Raw genomic sequence first — 20,191 nt, forward strand, 5'->3', positions numbered from 1 at the left:
TTCCTCCCCTCCTCCTTCTCTTCTTCCCCTCCTCCTTCTCTTCATTCTCTTCCTCTCCTCCTTCTCTTCCTCCCCTCCTCCTTCTATTCCTCCCCTCCTCCTTCCTCTCTTCTTCCCCTCCTCCTTCTCTTCCTTCTCTTCCTCCCCTCCCTCCTTCTCTTCCTCCCCTCCTCCTTCTATTCCTCCCCTCCTCCTTCTATTCCTCCTCCTCCTCCTTCTCTCTTCCTCCCCTCCTCCTTCACTTCCTCCCCTTCTCCTTCTATTCCCTCCCCTCCTCCTTCTTCCTCCCCTCCTCCTTCTATTCTTCCCCTCCTCCTTCTCTTCCTCCCCTCCTCCTTCTTCTCCCTTCCTCCCTCCCTTCCTCCTTCTCTTCCTCCCCTCCTCCTTCTTCTCTTCCTCCCCTCCTCCTTCTCTTCCTCCCCATCCTCCTTCACTCCCCTCTTCCTTCTCGTCCTCTCCTCCTTCTCTTCCTCCTATCCTCCTTCTCTTCCTCCCCTCCCCTCGTCCTTCTCTTCCTCCCCTCCTCCTTCTCTTGCTCCCCTCGTTCACTCCCCTCTTCCTTCTCTCCCCTCCTTCTCTTCCTCCCCTCCTTCTCTCACCCTCCTCCTTCTTCTCATTTCCTCCTCCTTCTCTCCCCTTCCTCCTCTCAATTACTGTAAATGTGTTGTTGTGTGTTATAATTTCTGAGTGTGTGTGTGTGTGTGTGTGTTTATTGATCCTGTGCCTGTGTTGTTGTGTTCTGTAGAGGCTCTGCTATAGCGAACAGCCTGTCTCAGATCACCATCTGTCTGCTCCTCTACTTATATATCTGTTGGAGAGGCCTCCACAAGAACACATGGGCAGGTCAGAGACATACTCTTTGTCCCTCCCCCTGCTGGCCAAATGTGGTTATGGATGTCTATAGATACGTATTTAGTGATGACTGATGTGCGGGTGCTCCTCCAGGCTGGTCCAGTGAGGCCCTCCAGGAGTGGGATTCCTACATGCAGCTGGCCATCCCCAGTACCCTGATGGTCTGCTTCGAGTGGTGGATCTGGGAGATAGGAGGCTTCCTCGCTGGTCAGTCTGTCTAATAGGAATTCAAAACCATTCGATTCGTCTTCCCCTCTCCCCAACAGCGTCTCATAGTTTCCCTTTGGAATTCGATATATCATGGATGAACATCTATTTTTGATGCATTCATTCAGAGTTATTTCCACATTGTTACAGGGTTAATTCTCCATGGTTACAGGGTTAATTCCACCTGGTTACAGGGTTAATTCTCCATGGTTACAGGGTTAATTCTCCAAGGTTACAGGGTTAATTCTGAGTGGTTACAGGGTTAATTCTGAGTGGTTACAGGGTTAATTCCGTGTGGTTACAGGGTTAATTCTCCATGGTTACAGGGTTATTTCTCCATGGTTACAGGGTTAATTCTCCATGGTTACAGGGTTAATTCCACGTGGTTACAGGGTTAATTCTGTGTGGTTACAGGGTTAATTCTCCATGGTTACAGGGTTATTTCTCCATGGTTACAGGGTTAATTCTCCATGGTTACAGGGTTAATTCCGTGTGGTTACAGGGTTAATTCTGTGTGGTTACAGGGTTAATTCTCCATGGATACAGGGTTAATTCTCCATTGTTACAGGGTTAATTCTCCATGGTTACAGGGTTAATTCCACGTGGTTACAGGGTTAATTCTCCATGGTTACAGGGTTAATTCTCCATGGTTACAGAGTTAATTATGAGTGGTTACAGGGTTAATTTTGTGTGGTTACAGGGTTAATTCTCCATGGTTACAGGGTTAATTCCACGTGGTTACAGGGTTAATTCCGTGTGGTTAGAGGGTTAATTCTCCATGGTTACAGGGTTAATTCCACGTGGTTACAGGGTTAATTCTCCATGGTTACAGGGTTAATTCCGTGTGGTTACAGGGTTAATTCTGTGTGGTTACAGGGTTAATTCTGAGTGGTTACAGGGTTAATTCTGAGTGGTTACAGGGTTAATTATGTGTGGTTACAGGGTTAATTCTCCATGGTTACAGGGTTAATTCTGAGTGGTTACAGGGTTAATTCTGAGTGGTTACAGGGTTAATTCTCCATGGTTACAGGGTTCATTCCGTGTGGTTACAGGGTTATTTCTCCATGGTTACAGGGTTAATTCTGAGTGGTTACAGGGTTAATTCCACGTGGTTACAGGGTTAATTCTCCATGGTTACAAGGTTAAAACAGAAACAACTCAAAGGTTAACAGCTTAGGCATTCATTCTGAGTGGTTAAGGTTAGGGCTATGGTTTGGGGAAGACTTTAAAAAGATGCGCTATTACCATCAGGTCTATTTCTAGTCATCAGGCTGCTCTCTCTCCCCACACCATAGAATCTAAAAGGGTTCTATCTGGAATCTAAAAAGTTTCTTCGGCCCGTGGGAGAACCCTTTGAAGAACCCTTTTTGGTTCCAGGTAGAATCTCTTTGAGTTCCATGTTGAACCCTTTCCACAAAGGATCTAAAAGGCTTCTACCTGGAAGCACAAAGGGTTATCCTATAGGGACACCCGAAGAACCCTTTGTTTCTAGGAGTGCACATCACTCTCTCTAGCTCACTAGCTCTCTCTCTCTCTTTCTCTCTCTTTTGTTTATCTCTCTAGGTATGCTAGGAGAGGTGGATCTTGCAGCACAGCATGTGCTGTTGGAGATAGGAGCCATTACCTACATGGTGAGAAACACACCTACCTAGTTACCTCTTCCCCATAACTTTCCTCGCCCCTTCCTGACTCTGAACTTCAAGATCACCTTCTCCCCCATTCACCCACCTCCCACTGTCTTTCTGTCTCAGTGTGAATCACTAGATAGTATACACCAGGTATAGTATACACCAGGTATAGTATACACCAGGTATAGGATACACCAGGGATAGTATACACCAGGTATAGGATACACCAGGGATAGTATACACCAGGTATAGTATACACCAGGGATACACCAGGGATAGTATACACCAGGGATAGTATACACCAGGGATAGTATACACCAGGTATAGTATACACCAGGTATAGTATACACCAGGGATACACCAGGGATAGTATACACCAGGTATACACCAGGTATAGTATAAACCAGGGATAGTATACACCAGGGATAGTATACACCAGGTATACATAGGTATATACACCAGGGGGATAGTATACACCAGGTATACACCAGGTATAGTATAAACCAGGGATAGTATACACCAGGGATAGTATACACCAGGGATAGTATACACCAGGTATACACCAGGTATAGTATACACCAGGTATACACCAGGTATAGTATACACCAGGTATAGTATACACCAGGGATACACCAGGGATAGTATACACCAGGTATACACCAGGGATAGTATACACCAGGGATAGTATACACCAGGTATACACCAGGTATAGTATACACCAGGTATAGTATACACCAGGGATAGTATACACCAGGGATAGTATACACCAGGGATAGTATACACCAGGGATAGTATACACCAGGGATAGTATACACCGGGATAGTATACACCAGGATACACACCAGGGATAGTATACACCAGGGATAGTATACACCAGGTATACACCAGGTATAGTATACACCAGGTATAGTATACACCAGGGATACACCAGGGATAGTATACACCAGGTATACACCAGGTATAGTATAAACCAGGGATAGTATACACCAGGGATAGTATACACCAGGGATAGTATACACCAGGTATAGTATACACCAGGTATAGTATACACCAGGTATACACCAGGGATAGTATACACCAGGTATAGTATACACCAGATAGTATACACCAGGGATAGTATACACCAGGGACACCAGTATACACCAGGATAGTATACACCAGGGATAGTATAGGTATAGTATACACCAGGGATAGTATACACCAGGTATAGTATACACCAGGTATAGGATACACCAGGGATAGTATACACCAGGATAGTATAGGATAGTACACCAGGGATAGTATACACCAGGTATAGTATACACCAGGGATAGTATACACCAGGATAGTATAGGGATACACCAGGTATAGTATACACCAGGGATAGTATACACCAGGGGTATACACCAGGTATACACCAGGTATAGTAAAACAGGGATAGTATACACCAGGGATAGTATACACCAGGTATAGTATACACCAGGGATAGTATACACCAGGGATAGTATACACCAGGGATAGTATACACCAGGGATAGTATACACCAGGGATAGTATACACCAGGTATACACCAGGATAGTATACACCAGGGATAGTATACACCAGGGATAGTATACACCAGGTATAGTATACACCAGGGATAGTATACACCAGGGATACACCAGGGATAGTATACACCAGGATAGTATACACCAGGATAGTATACACCAGGGATAGTATACACCAGGTATACACCAGGGATAGTATACACCAGGGATACACCAAGGATAGTATACACCAGGTATAGTATACACCAGGGATAGGGATAGTACACCAGGTATAGTATACACCAGGGATAGTATAAACCAGGGATAGTATACACCAGGGATAGTATACACCAGGGATAGTATACACCGGGGTATACACCAGGGATAGTATACACCAGGTATAGTATACACCAGGTATAGTATACACCAGGTATACACCAGGGATAGTATACACCAGGGATACACCAGGTATACACCAGGGATAGTATACACCAGGGATAGTATACACCAGGTATAGTATACACCAGGTATAGTATACACCAGGTATACACCAGGGATAGTATACACCAGGTATAGTATACACCAGGTATACACCAGGGATAGTATACACCAGGTATAGATACACCAGGATAGTATACACCAGGGATAGTATACACCAGGGATACACCAGGTATAGTATACACCAGGTATAGTATACACCAGGGGTATACACCAGGGATACACCAGGGATAGTATACACCAGGGATAGTATACACCAGGATAGTATACACAGGGATATACAGGGATAGTATACACCAGGGTATACACCAGGGTATACACCAGGTATAGTATACACCAGGGATAGTATACACCAGGGATAGTATACACCAGGGATAGTATACATAGTATACACCAGGGATAGGGATACACCAGGGTATACACCAGGATAGTATACACCAGGGATAGTATACACCAGGTATAGTATACACCAGGGATAGTATACACCAGGTATAGTATACACCAGGTATAGTATACACCAGGTATAGTATACACCAGGGATAGTATAAACCAGGGATAGTATACACCAGGTATAGTATACACCAGGGATAGTATACACCAGGGATAGTATACACCAGGGATACACCAGGGATAGTATACACCAGGTATAGGATACACCAGGGATAGTATACACCAGGGATAGTATACACCCAGGGATAGTATACACCAGGGATAGTATACACCAGGTATAGTATAGGTATAGTATACACCAGGGATAGTATACACCAGGGATAGTATACACCAGGGATACACCAGGATAGTATACACCAGGGATAGTATACACCAGGGATAGTATACACCAGGTATAGTATACACCAGGGATAGTATACACCAGGTATAGTATACACCAGGGATAGTATACACCAGGGATAGTATACACCAGGGATAGTATACACCAGGGATAGTATACACCAGGGATACACCAGGGAGTATACACCAGGGATAGTATACACCAGGGATAGTATACACCTGGGGTATACACCAGGTATAGTATACACCAGGGATAGTATACACCAGGGATAGTTTACACCAGGGGATAGTATACACCAGGGATAGGGATACACCAGGGATAATATACACCAGGTATACACCAGGATAGTATAGTATACACCAGGGATAGTATACACCAGGGATAGTATACACCAGGGATAGTATACACCAGGGGTTTACACCAGGGATACACCAGGTATAGTATACACCAGGATACACCAGGATAGTACCAGGGATAGTATACACCAGGGATAGTATACACCAGGATAGTATACACCAGGATAGTATACACCAGGTATAGGGATAGTATACACCAGGGATACACCAGGGATAGTATACACCAGGGATAGTATACACCAGGGGATACACCAGGGATAGTATACACCACCAGGGATAGTATACACCAGGGATAGTATACACCAGGGATAGTATACACCAGGGATAGTATACACCAGGGTATACACCAGTATACACCAGGGATAGTATACACCAGGTATAGTATACACCAGGTATAGTATACACCAGGGATAGTATACACCAGGGATACACCAGGGATAGTATACACCAGGGATACACCAGGGATAGTATACACCAGGGATAGTATACACCAGGGATAGTATACACCAGGGATAGTATACACCAGGGATAGTATACACCAGGGGTATACACCAGGGGTATACACCATATAGTACACCAGGGATAGTATACACCAGGGATAGTATACACCAGGGATACACCAGGGATAGTATACACCAGGGATAGTATACACCAGGGATAGTATACACCAGGGATAGTATACACCAGGGATAGTATACACCAGGGATAGTATACACCAGGGATAGTATACACCAGGGATACACCAGGGATAGTATACACCAGGATAGATACACCAGGGATAGTATACACCAGGGTATAGTATACACCAGGGATAGTATACACCAGGGATAGTATACACCAGGGATAGTATACACCAGGGATAGTATACACCAGGGATAGTATACACCAGGGATAGTATACACCAGGGATAGTATACACCAGGGATACACCAGGATAGTATACACCAGGGATAGTATACACCAGGGATAGTATACACCAGGGATAGTATACACCAGGGATACACCAGGGATAGTATACACCAGGGATACACCAGGGATAGTATACACCAGGGATAGTATACACCAGGGATAGTATACACCAGGGATACACCAGGGATAGTATACACCAGGTATAGTATACACCAGGGATAGTATACACCAGGGATAGGATACACCTTGGATACACCAGGGTAGTATACACCAGGGATTCCCAGGGATGTACACCAGGTTTTACACCAGGGATTGTATAAAATAGTATGGATGTAAACCAGGGATACACCTCTAAGTATACACCAGGGATATATCAGGGATAGTATTTTCATCAATAGTATACAACAGGGATAGCCATGTTGCACTGAGCCTTAGTATACACCAATGTATAAAGGACATCAGTGACCTACTTCTGTCTATTGCAGATAATCTTGGATGGAAACCTGGTTCCACTCTCTAATTGATATCTTGTGTTTTTTACCATTAAAACAAGCCTTGCCTAGAGCAACAGTGGGGTCCTTGTCTATTGCAGATAATCTTCACTCTAGGTTCCAGTGGTTGCCTGTGTGGTAATTAAAACAGTGGGGTCCTTGTCCAGTTCCCTCTAGGTGTCCATGCCGCTGCCTGTGTGGTAACTAACAGTGGGGTCCTTGTCCAGTTCCCTCTAGGTGTCCATGCCGCTGCCTGTGTGGTAACTAACAGTGGGGTCCTTGTCCAGTTCCCTCTAGGTGTCCATGCCGCTGCCTGTGTGGTAACTAACTGTGGGGTCGTTGTCCAGTAACCTCTAGGTGTCCATGGGACTGCCTGTGTGGTAACTAACTGTGGGGTCCTTGTCCAGTTCCCTCTAGGTGTCCATGGGACTGCCTGTGTGGTAACTATCTGTGGGGTCCTTGTCCAGTTCCTCTAGGTGTCCATGGGACTGCCTGTGTGGTAACTAACTGTGGGGTCCTTGTCCAGTTCCCTCTAGGTGTCCATGGGACTGCCTGTGTGGTAACTAACAGTGGGGTCCTTGTCCAGTTCCCTCTAGGTGTCCATGCCGCTGCCTGTGTGGTAACTAACTGTGGGGTCCTTGTCCAGTTCCCTCTAGGTGTCCATGGGACTGCCTGTGTGGTAACTAACTGTGGGGTCCTTGTCCAGTTCCCTCTAGGTGTCCATGTGACTGCCTGTGTGGTAACTAACTGTGGGGTCCTTGTCCAGTTCCCTCTAGGTGTCCATGGGACTGCCTGTGTGGTAACTAACTGTGGGGTCCTTGTCCAGTTCCCTCTAGGTGTCCATGGGACTGCCTGTGTGGTAACTAACTGTGGGTCCTTGTCCAGTTCCCTCTAGGTGTCCATGGGACTGCCTGTGTGGTAACTAACTGTGGGGTCCTTGTCCAGTTCCCTCTAGGTGTCCATGTGACTGCCTGTGTGGTAACTAACTGTGGGGTCCTTGTCCAGTTCCCTCTAGGTGTCCATGGGACTGCCTGTGTGGTAACTAACTGTGGGGTCCTTGTCCAGTTCCCTCTAGGTGTCCATGGGACTGCCTGTGTGGTAACTAACTGTGGGGTCCTTGTCCAGTTCCCTCTAGGTGTCCATGGGACTGCCTGTGTGGTAACTAACTGTGGGGTCCTTGTCCAGTTCCCTCTAGGTGTCCATGGGACTGCCTGTGTGGTAACTAACTGTGGGGTCCTTGTCCAGTTCCCTCTAGGTGTCCATGGGACTGCCTGTGTGGTAACTAACTGTGGGGTCCTTGTCCAGTTCCCTCTAGGTGTCCATGGGACTGCCTGTGTGGTAACTAACTGTGGGGTCCTTGTCCAGTTCCCTCTAGGTGTCCATGCCGCTGCCTGTGTGGTAACTAACTGTGGGGTCCTTGTCCAGTTCCCTCTAGGTGTCCATGCCGCTGCCTGTGTACGGGTGGGGAACGCTCTGGGAGCAGGAGACACATCTAGGGCTCTACTCACCTGCAAAGTAGCCCTGGTGCTCTCAGGTACAACCATATTTAGCATTATGTTGTTAATTTGCTGGATATAATTTTTTTTAATGACCTTTTATTTTTTTATTTTTTTATCATGTCTTTTTCAAGAGAGACCTGGCTCAAAAGCAGCAGGGGGAACAAAGTTTCAGACAAAACAATTACATACTTTACTAACACAACATTAAACAAAACTATAGACACACATATAGTACAACAATTACATATTACATTAAAAAAACACGAATGTCATGACTTAAAAACAGCTGCCCTAAAGACACTCTTCTATGATATTTACATTGATCAAGTGCTTAAACTTAAAAATGTTCAGGAGAGAATTCCAGGACCACGGAGCTGAGTAACTAAAATAATTTCTACCATGACCTGTTCTAATTCTTGACACTGTTAGAAGCAAATATTGGCGGGAACTGGAACACGCTGTCATATACCCGTTGATCCAGAGCATTCCAAACATGCTCAAAGAGATGTCTGCTCAGTATGCAGACCATGGAAGAACTGGGACATTTTCAGCTTCCAGGAATTGTGTCCAGATCCTTGTTACATGTATCATGCTGAAACATGGACATACTTACAACCTCTCTAAAACAACTTTGGAAGCGGCTTATGGTAGTGAAGTTAACGTTTAATCCTCTGGCAACAGCTCCAGTGGACATTCCTGCAGTCAGTATGCCAACTGCACGCTCCCTCAAATCTGGCCACCCAATGGTGGAACAAACTCCCTCACGACGCCAGGACAGCGGAGTCAATCACCACCTTCCGGAGACACCTGAAACCCCACCTCTTTAAGGAATACCTAGGATAGGATAAAGTAATCCTTCTCACCCCCCCCCCCTTAAAAGATTTAGATGCACTATTGTAAAGTGGCTGCTCCACTGGATGTCATAAGGTGAATGCACCAATTTGTAAGTCGCTCTGGATAAGAGCGTCTGCTAAATGACTTAAATGTAAATGTAAATGTAATGTAAATCTGGAGACATCTGTGGCAATGTCTTGTGTGACAAAACTGCACATTTTAAAGTGGCCTTGTATTGTCCCCAGCACAAAACAGTTTTTGTATTGACTGACCATGTCTTAAAGTAATGATGGACTGTCGTTTCTCTTTGCTTATTTGAGCTGTTCTTGCCAGGTAATGGAATTAGTCTTTTATCAAATAGAGCTATCTTCTGTATACCACCTCTACCTTGTCACAACACAACTGACAAAAGCACAATGTTCAATCATCTGAGAACAGCGTTCAGCCACAAAAGCAAGCCATACAGTTACCCGCCAAGTTGTGGAGTCAACAAAAGTCATAAATAGCATTATAAATCTTCACTTACCTTTGCTGATCTTCGTCAGAATGCACTCCCAGGACTCCCGCAAGAAATGTTTGTTTTGTTCGATTACGTCCATATTTATGTCCAAATACCTCCGTTTTGTTTGCGCATTTAGTTCACTATTCCAAAGGCACAATGCGCGAGCACAAACTCCAGACGAAAAGTCAAAAGATTTCCGTTACAGTTTGTAGAAACATGTCAAACGATGTTTACAATCAATCCTTAGGGTCCTTTTATAATAAATATTCAATAATATTCCAACTGGACAATAGCATATTCATTACAGAGGAAAAAGAAGGAACGGTGCGCCCATGTGACCACACATTAAACAACTGATTGGCCACAGCCTAGTCCACTTGTTGAAACAGCTTATTCGACCACCTTCCACAATAGAAGCCTCAAACAACTTTCTAAAGACTGTTGACATCTGCTGGAAGCCTTGGGAAGTGCAATCTGGCCCCATAGACACAGCGTATTGGATAGGCAATCACTTAAATGAAACTACAAACCTCAGATTTCCCACTTCCTGGTTGGATTTGTCTCAGGATTTCACCTGCCATATGAGTTCTGTTATACTCACAGATATCATTCAAACAGTTTTAGAAACTTCAGAGTGTTTTCTATCCAATACTACTAATAATATGCATATATTCGCACCTGGCACAGAGTAGCAGGCAGTTTACTCTGGGCACCTTATTCATCCAAGCTACTCAATACTGCCTCCCTATCACCAAGAAGTTTTAAGAAGTAAAGAAATTGCACATATTAACTTTTAGCACCTGTGAATTGAAATGCATTCCAAGTTTCTACCTCATGAAGCTGGTTGAGAGAATGCAAAGAGTGTGCAAAGCTGTCATCAAGGCAAAGGGTGGCTACTTTGAAGAATCTAAAATGTAAAAATATATTTCGATTTGTTTAACACTGTTTTGGTTACAAAATTATTTCATATGTGTCGTTTCATGTCTTCACTAGTATTCCACAATGTGGAAAATAGTTTAAAAATAAAAATAAAAAAAAACTTTGAATGTGTGTCCAAACCTTTGACTGGTACTGTATATTGTTTTATATATTGTTGTATATATTATTAATATATTTGTATGTGTTGTTTGTGGTGCAGGAGTGCTGGCTGTGTTCCAGGGTATTGCCATCGGTAGCTCCAGGCATGTGTTAGGCTACATCTTCACCTCAGACCAGTGAGTGTTAGACAATATAGCATGTATTATAAATAGACCAGTGTGGTCTGAAATGATTGAAACCCTTGTGAGTAGACGAGTAAAAAGTATTGTAATGAATATAGAATTCATGTACATAGCTACATAGTATGCACCAAAAAAAATGGGAGATTATATTATTTTCAAATCAAATGTTATTAATCACATGATTGATAAATAACAGGTGTAAACAAATGGCGAAATGCTTAAAGCCCTTCCAACAGAAGAAGAGAAAATAATAGGGATAGATAGATATCGACAGGTAGGTAATATACTGTAGGTAGGGGTAAAGGATAGATAATAGACAGTAACAGCAGTATACTGTAGGTAGGGGTAAAGGATAGATAATAGACAGTAACAGCAGTATACTATAGGTAGGGGTAAAGGATAGATAATAGACAGTAACAGCAGTATACTATAGGTAGGGGTAAAGGATAGATAATAGACAGTAACAGCAGTATACTGTAGGTAGGGGTAAAGGATAGATAATAGACAGTAACAGCAGTATACTGTAGGTAGGGGTAAAGGATAGATAATAGACAGTAACAGCAGTATACTGTAGGTAGGGGTAAAGGATAGATAATAGACAGTAACAGCAGTATACTGTAGGTAGGGGTAAAGGATAGATAATAGACAGTAACAGCAGTATACTGTAGGTAGGGGTAAAGGATAGATAATAGACAGTAACAGCAGTATACTGTAGGTAGGGATAAAGGATAGATAATAGACAGTAACAGCAGTATACTGTAGGTAGGGGTAAAGGATAGATAATAGACAGTAACAGCAGTATACTGTAGGTAGGGGTAAAGGATAGATAATAGACAGTAACAGCAGTATACTGTAGGTAGGGACAGTAACAGGATAGATAATAGACAGATAACAGACAGTATACTGTAGGTAGGGGTAAAGGATAGATAATAGACAGTAACTGTAGGTAGGGTAAAGGATAGCAGACAGTATACTGTAGGTAGGGGTAAAGGATAGATAATAGACAGTAACAGCAGTATACTGTAGGTAGGGGTAAAGGATAGATAATAGACAGTAACAGCAGTATACTGTAGGTAGGGGTAAAGGATAGATAATAGACAGTGTATACTGTAGGTAGGGTAAAGGATAGATAATAGACAGTGTATACTGTAGGTAAAGGATAGACAGTATAGATAATAGTAAAGGAGTAGACAGTAACAGCAGTATACTGTAGGTAGGGGTAAAGGATAGATAATAGACAGTAACATCAGTATACTGTAGGTAGGGGTAAAGGATAGATAATAGACAGTAACAGCAGTATACTGTAGGTAGGGTAAAGGATAGATAATAGACAGTAACAGCAGTATACTGTAGGTAGATAATAGACAGTAACAGCAGTATAAGGGATAGATAATAGACAGTAACAGCAGTATACTGTAGGTAGGGGTAAAGGATAGATAATAGACAGTAACAGCAGTATACTGTAGGTAGGGGTAAAGGATAGATAATAGACAGTAACAGCAGTATACTGTAGGTAGGGGTAAAGGATAGATAATAGACAGTAACAGCAGTATACTGTAGGTAGGGAGTAAAGGATAGATAATAGACAGTAATAGCAGTATACTGTAGGTAGGGGTAAAGGATAGATAATAGACAGTAACAGCAGTATACTGTAGGTAGGGGTAAAGGATAGATAATAGACAGTAACAGCAGTATACTGTAGGTAGGGGTAAAGGATAGATAATAGACAGTAACAGCAGTATACTGATAGGTAGGGGTAAAGGATAGATAATAGACAGTAACAGCAGTATACTGTAGGTAGGGGTAAAGGATAGATAATAGACAGTATAGCTGTAGGTAGGGGGTAAAGGATAGATAATAGACAGTAACAGCAGTATACTGTAGGTAGGGGTAAAGGATAGATAATAGACAGTAACAGCAGTATACTGTAGGTAGGGTAAAGGATAGATAATAGACAGTAACAGCAGTATACTGTAGGTAGGGTAAAGGATAGATAATAGACAGTAACAGCAGTATACTGTAGGTAGGGGTAAAGGATAGATAATAGACAGTAACAGCAGTATACTGTAGGTAGGGGTAAAGGATAGATAATAGACGTAAAGCAGTATATACTGTAGGTAGGGGTAAAGGATAGATAATAGACAGTAACAGCAGTATACTGTAGGTAGGGATAAAGGATAGATAATAGACAGTAACAGCAGTATACTGTAGGTAGGGGTAAAAGGATAGATAATAGACAGTAACAGCAGTATACTGTAGGTAGGGATAAAGGATAGATAATAGACAGTAACAGCAGTATACTGTAGGTAAAGGATAGATAATAGGATAGATAAGGTAGACAGGATAGATAATGTAGTATACTGTAGGTAGGGGTAAAGGATAGATAATAGACAGTAACAGCAGTATACTGTAGGTAGGGGTAAAGGATAGATAATAGACAGTAACAGCAGTATACTGTAGGTAGGGGTAAAGGATAGATAATAGACAGTAACAGCAGTATACTGTAGGTAGGGGTAAAGGATAGATAATAGACAGTAACAGCAGTATACTGTAGGTAGAGTAAAGGATAGATAATAGACAGTAACAGCAGTATACTGTAGGTAGGGGTAAAGGATAGATAATAGACAGTAACTGTAGGTAGGATAAAAGGATAGATAATATACTGTAGGTAGGGGTAAAGGATAGATAATAGACAGTAACAGCAGTATACTGTAGGTAGGGTAAAGGATAGATAATAGACAGTAACAGCAGTATACTGTAGGTAGGGGTAAAGGATAGATAATAGACAGTAACAGCAGTATACTGTAGGTAGTAAAGGGTAAAGGATAGGATAAAGGATAATAGACAGTAACAGCAGTATACTGTAGGTAGGGATAAAGGATAGATAATAGACAGTAACAGCAGTATACTGTAGGTAGGGGTAAAGGATAGATAATAGACAGTAACAGCAGTATACTGTAGGTAGGGGTAAAGGATAGATAATAGACAGTAACAGCAGTATACTGTAGGTAGGGAGTAAAGGATAGATAATAGACAGTAACAGCAGTATACTGTAGGTAGGGGTAAAGGATAGATAATAGACAGTAACAGCAGTATACTGTAGGTAGGGAGTAAAGGATAGATAATAGACAGTAACAGCAGTATACTGTAGGTAGGGGATAAAGGATAGATAATAGACAGTAACAGCAGTATACTGTAGGTAGGGTATAAAGGATAGATAATAGACAGTAACAGCAGTATACTGTAGGTAGGATAAAGGATAGATAATAGACAGTAACAGCAGTATACTGTAGGTAGGGGTAAAGGATAGATAATAGACAGTAACAGCAGTATACTGTAACAGGTACTGTAGGTAGGGTAAAAGGATAGATAATAGACAGTAACAGCAGTATACTGTAGGTAGGGGTAAAGGATAGATAATAGACAGTAACAGCAGTATACTGTAGGTAGGGGTAAAGGATAGATAATAGACAGTAACAGCAGTATACTGTAGGTAGGTAACAGGTAAAGGATAGATAATAGACAGTAACAGCAGTATACTGTAGGTAGGGGTAAAGGATAGATAATAGACAGTAACAGCAGTATACTGTAGGTAGATAAAGGATAGATAATAGACAGTAACAGCAGTATACTGTAGGTAGGGGTAAAGGATAGATAATAGACAGTAACAGCAGTATACTGTAGGTAGGGGTAAAGGATAGATAATAGACAGTAACAGCAGTATACTGTAGGTAGGGTAAAGGATAGATAATAGACAGTAACAGCAGTATACTGTAGGTAGGGGTAAAGGATAGATAATAGACAGTAACAGCAGTATACTGTAGGTAGGGGTAAAGGATAGATAATAGACAGTAACAGCAGTATACTGTAGGTAGGGGTAAAGGATAGATAATAGACAGTAACAGCAGTATACTGTAGGTAGGGGTAAAGGATAGATAATAGACAGTAACAGCAGTATACTGTAGGTAGGGGTAAAGGATAGATAATAGACAGTAACAGCAGTATACTGTAGGTAGGGTAAAGGATAGATAATAGACAGTAACAGCAGTATACTGTAGGTAGGGGTAAAGGATAGATAATAGACAGTAACAGCAGTATACTGTAGGTAGGGTAAAGGATAGATAATAGACAGTAACAGCAGTATACTGTAGGTAGGGGTAAAGGATAGATAATAGACAGTAACAGCAGTATACTGTAGGTAGATAGGACAGTAACAGGATAGATAATAGACAGTAACAGCTGTAGTATACTGTAGGGGTAAAGGATAGATAATAGACAGTAACAGCAGTATACTGTAGGTAGGGGTAAAGGATAGATAATAGACAGTAACAGCAGTATACTGTAGGTAGGGGTAAAGGATAGATAATAGACAGTAACAGCAGTATACTGTAGGTAGGGGTAAAGGATAGATAATAGACAGTAACAGCAGTATACTGTAGGTAGGGGTAAAGGATAGATAATAGACAGTAACAGCAGTATACTGTAGGTAGAGTAAAGGATAGATAATAGACAGTAACAGCAGTATACTGTAGGTAGGGGTAAAGGATAGATAATAGACAGTAACAGCAGTATACTGTAGGTAGGGGTAAAGGATAGATAATAGACAGTAACAGCAGTATACTGTAGGTAGGGGTAAAGGGATAGATATATAGACAGTAACAGCAGTATACTGTAGGTAGGGGTAAAGGATAGATAATAGACAGTAACAGCAGTATACTGTAGGTAGGGGTAAAGGATAGATAATAGACAGTAACAGCAGTATACTGTAGGTAGGGGTAAAGGATAGATAATAGACAGTAACAGCAGTATACTGTAGGTAGGGGTAAAGGATAGATAATAGACAGTAACAGCAGTATACTGTAGGTAGGGGTAAAGGATAGATAATAGACAGTAACAGCAGTATACTGTAGGTAGGGGTAAAGGATAGATAATAGACAGTAACAGCAGTATACTGTAGGTAGGGGTAAAGGATAGATAATAGACAGTAACAGCAGTATACTGTAGGTAGGGGTAAAGGATAGATAATAGACAGTAACAGCAGTATACTGTAGGTAAAGGATAGATAATAGACAGTAAAGGATAGATAATAGACAGTAACAGCAGTATACTGTAGGTAGGGGGTAAAGGATAGATAATAGACAGTAACAGCAGTATACTGTAGGTAGGGTAAAGGATAGATAATAGACAGTAACAGCAGTATACTGTAGGTAGGGGTAAAGGATAGATAATAGACAGTAACAGCAGTATACTGTAGGTAGGGTAAAGGATAGATAATAGACAGTAACAGCAGTATACTGTAGGTAGGGGTAAAGGATAGATAATAGACAGTAACAGCAGTATACTGTAGGTAGGGGTAAAGGATAGATAATAGACAGTAACAGCAGTATACTGTAGGTAGGGGTAAAGGATAGATAATAGACAGTAACAGCAGTATACTGTAGGTAGGGGGTAAAGGATAGATAATAGACAGTAACAGCAGTATACTCTAGGTAGGTGTAAAGGATAGATAATAGACAGTAACAGCAGTATACTACTAGGTAGGTAGGTAAAGGATAGATAATAGACAGTAACAGCAGTATACTCTAGGTAGGTGTAAAGGATAGATAATAGACAGTAAGCAGTATACTGTAGGTATAAAGGATGATAATAGACAGTAACAGCAGGGTAAAGGATAGATAATAGACAGTAACAGCAGTATACTGTAGGTAGGGGTAAAGGATAGATAATAGACAGTAACAGCAGTATACTGTAAGGAGGACAATAGGAGTAAGGTAGTAAAGATAGATAATAGACAGTAACAGCAGTATACTGTAGGTAGAGGTAAAGGATAGATAATAGACAGTAACAGCAGTATACTGTAGGTAGGGGTAAAGGATAGACAGTAACAGCAGTATACTGTAGGTAGGGGTAAAGCTTTTGGTAGCCTGTTTGTGTCCAGACTGAGAAGAAATCCGCACACAATGCATCCCTGACAATCTTCTGAAGTGGTCTGCAGATCTGAACACAATCAGACCACAAAGTGACTTTTGACCCATCTTTTCAATGTGATCTTCATGTTCTGATAGCAGAAGTTGCATGTAAGTGTCAAGTGTAGGTAGACAGAACCTAAGTGATCTGTCAGTAGTTAACAGTCCCCCTCCTGTCCTGTCCTCTCCAGAGCCATAGTGGACAACGTGTCAGTGAACCTTGGGCTCTACACCTTCATACAGTTCTTTGATGCTCTACTGGTGAGTACCTTTACTGGTGAGTACCTCTACTGGTGAGTACCTTTACTGGTGAGTACCTTTACTGGTGAGTACCTCTACTGGTGAGTACCTTTACTGGTGAGTACCTTTACTGGTGAGTACCTCTACTGGTGAGTACCTTTACTGGTGAGTACCTTTACTGGTGAGTACCTCTACTGGTGAGTACCTTTACTGGTGAGTACCTTTACTGGTGAGTACCTTTACTGGTGAGTACCTCTACTGGTGAGTACCTCTACTGGTGAGTACCTTTACTGGTGAGTACCTTTACTGGTGAGTACCTTTACTGGTGAGTACCTCTACTGGTGAGTACCTCTACTGGTGAGTACCTTTACTGGTGAGTACCTCTACTGGTTGAGTACCTTTACTGGTGACTACCTCTACTGGTGAGTACCTCTACTGGTGAGTACCTCTACTGGTGAGTACCTAGGTCTCTACACATTCATACAGTTATCTCTACTGGTGAGTACCTGGGTCCCTACACCATTCATACAGTTATATCTACTTGTGAGTACCTGGGTCCCTACACCATTCATACAGTTATCTCTACTGGTGAGTACCTGGGTCCCTACACCATTCATACAGTTATCTCTAATGGTGAGTACCTGGGTCCCTACAACATTCATACAGTTGTCTCTACTGGTGAGTACCTGGGTCCCTACACCATTCATACAGTTATCTCTACTGGTGAGTACCTGGGTCTCTACACCATTTATACAGTTGTCTCTACTTGTGAGTCTAACCAGTGTGTGTGTGTGTGTGTGTGTGTGTGTGTGTGTGTGTGTGTGTGTGTGTGTGTGTGTGTGTGTGTGTGTGTGTGTGTGTAGTGTGTGTGCTCAGGTATCCTGGTTGGAGCAGGAAAACAGAAGATAGCTGCGCTGTCTAACCTGGTCTCATACTATTGCATTGGCCTACCGGTCGGCATCGCTTTGATGTTCGCTGCTAAACTCAGGATACTAGGTATCCTGACCTCTACCTCTACCACAACCTCTATCTCTACCACAACCTCTATCTCTACTACGTCTATCCTGACCTCTACCTCTACCTCTATCTCTACCACAACCTCTACCTCTACCACAACCTCTATCTCTACCACAACCTCTACCTCTACCACAACCTCCATCTCTACCACAACCTCTACCTCTACTACGTCTATCCTGACCTCTACCTCTATCACAACCTCTATCTCTACCACAACCTCAATCTCTAAATCTACCTCTACCTCTACCACAACCTCTATCTCTACTACGTCTATCCTGACCTCTACCTCTATCACAACCTCTATCTCTACTACGTCCTCTATCTCTACTACGTCTATCCTGACCTCTACCTCTACCTCTACCTCTATGTCTAAATCTACCTCTACCACAACCTCTACCTCTACTACATCTATCCTGACCTCTACCTCTATCTCTACTACGTCTATCCTGACCTCTACCGCTAAATCTACCTCTACCACTACCACAACCTCTATCTCTAAATCTACCACTATCTCTACCACAACCTTTATCTCTACTACGTATATCCTGACCTCTAAATCTACCTCTACTACGTCTATCCTGACCTCTACCTCTAAATCCACCTCTACCACAACCTCCACCTCTAAATCTACCTCTACCACAACCACAAACTCTATCTCTACTACGTCTATCCTGACCTCTACCTCTAAATCTACCTCTACCTCAACCACTATATCTACTACATCTATCCTGACCTCTACCTCTACCTCTACCTCTACTACGTCTATCCTGACCTCTACCTCTGCCACAACCTCTATCTCTACCACATTTTCTATCTCTACTACATCTATCCTGACCTCTACCTCTACCACAACCTCTATCTCTACTATGTCTATCCTGACCTCTCTCTACCTCTAAATCTACCTCCACCACTACCTCTATCTATATCTCTATACCTCCTACTCTACCTCTATCTCTGCCTCAAAATCTCTACCTCAACATCTCTAACCTCTATCTCTATCTCTACTTCAACATCTCTAACCTCTATCTCTTTCTCTACTTCAACATCTCAACCTCTATCTATACCTCTATCTCTACCTCTACTTCAACATCTCAACCTCTATCTCAACCTCAATCTCTATCTCTACCTCTCTACCTTTATATCTACCTCTTCGTCTTCATCTTCCTCAACCTCTACCTCCAACTCTACCTCAACCTCAACCTCCATCTGTATCTCTACCTCTACCTGAACATTTCTACCTCTACCACTATCTCTATTTCTAATGACTTTTTCATTGGCAAGATTAACAAACTTAGGGATGACATGCCAGCAACAAACACTGACACTACACATCCAAGTATATCTGACCAAATTATGAAAGACAGGAATTGTACTTTTCCATAGAGTCAGTGTGGAAGAGGTGAAAAAATATTGTTGTCTATCAACACTGACAAGCCACCAGTCTTACAATCTAGATGTAAAATTACTGGGGATAATAAGCAGACGATATTGCCACTCCTATTTGCCACATCTTTAATTTAAGCCTACTAGAGAGCGTGTTCCCTCAGGCCTGGAGGGAAGCTAAAGTCATTCCGCTACCCAAGAATAGTAAAGCCCCCATTACTGTCTAAAATAACCACCCAATCAGTCTGTTACCAACCCTTAGTAAACTTCTGGGAAAAAATGTATTTGATCAGAT

General features: G+C 42.3%; 1 protein-coding gene across 1 annotated transcript in view; it reads left to right on the forward strand.

Moving 5' to 3' along the window:
- The window catches only part of LOC115124079 (multidrug and toxin extrusion protein 1-like), a 68,390-nt gene that overhangs the window by 29,388 nt on the left and 18,811 nt on the right, over positions 1-20,191 (forward strand). The window contains exons 8-14 of the mRNA XM_065024024.1: positions 746-843; positions 946-1,059; positions 2,623-2,690; positions 8,661-8,769; positions 11,209-11,284; positions 17,448-17,517; positions 18,360-18,492. Coding sequence (XP_064880096.1) covers positions 746-843; positions 946-1,059; positions 2,623-2,690; positions 8,661-8,769; positions 11,209-11,284; positions 17,448-17,517; positions 18,360-18,492 — 668 coding nt within the window. The remainder of the gene's footprint in view (positions 1-745; positions 844-945; positions 1,060-2,622; positions 2,691-8,660; positions 8,770-11,208; positions 11,285-17,447; positions 17,518-18,359; positions 18,493-20,191) is intronic.

This window comes from Oncorhynchus nerka, linkage group LG10, assembly GCF_034236695.1.
Source record: "Oncorhynchus nerka isolate Pitt River linkage group LG10, Oner_Uvic_2.0, whole genome shotgun sequence".
NCBI classification, from domain to species: Eukaryota; Metazoa; Chordata; class Actinopteri; order Salmoniformes; family Salmonidae; genus Oncorhynchus; species Oncorhynchus nerka.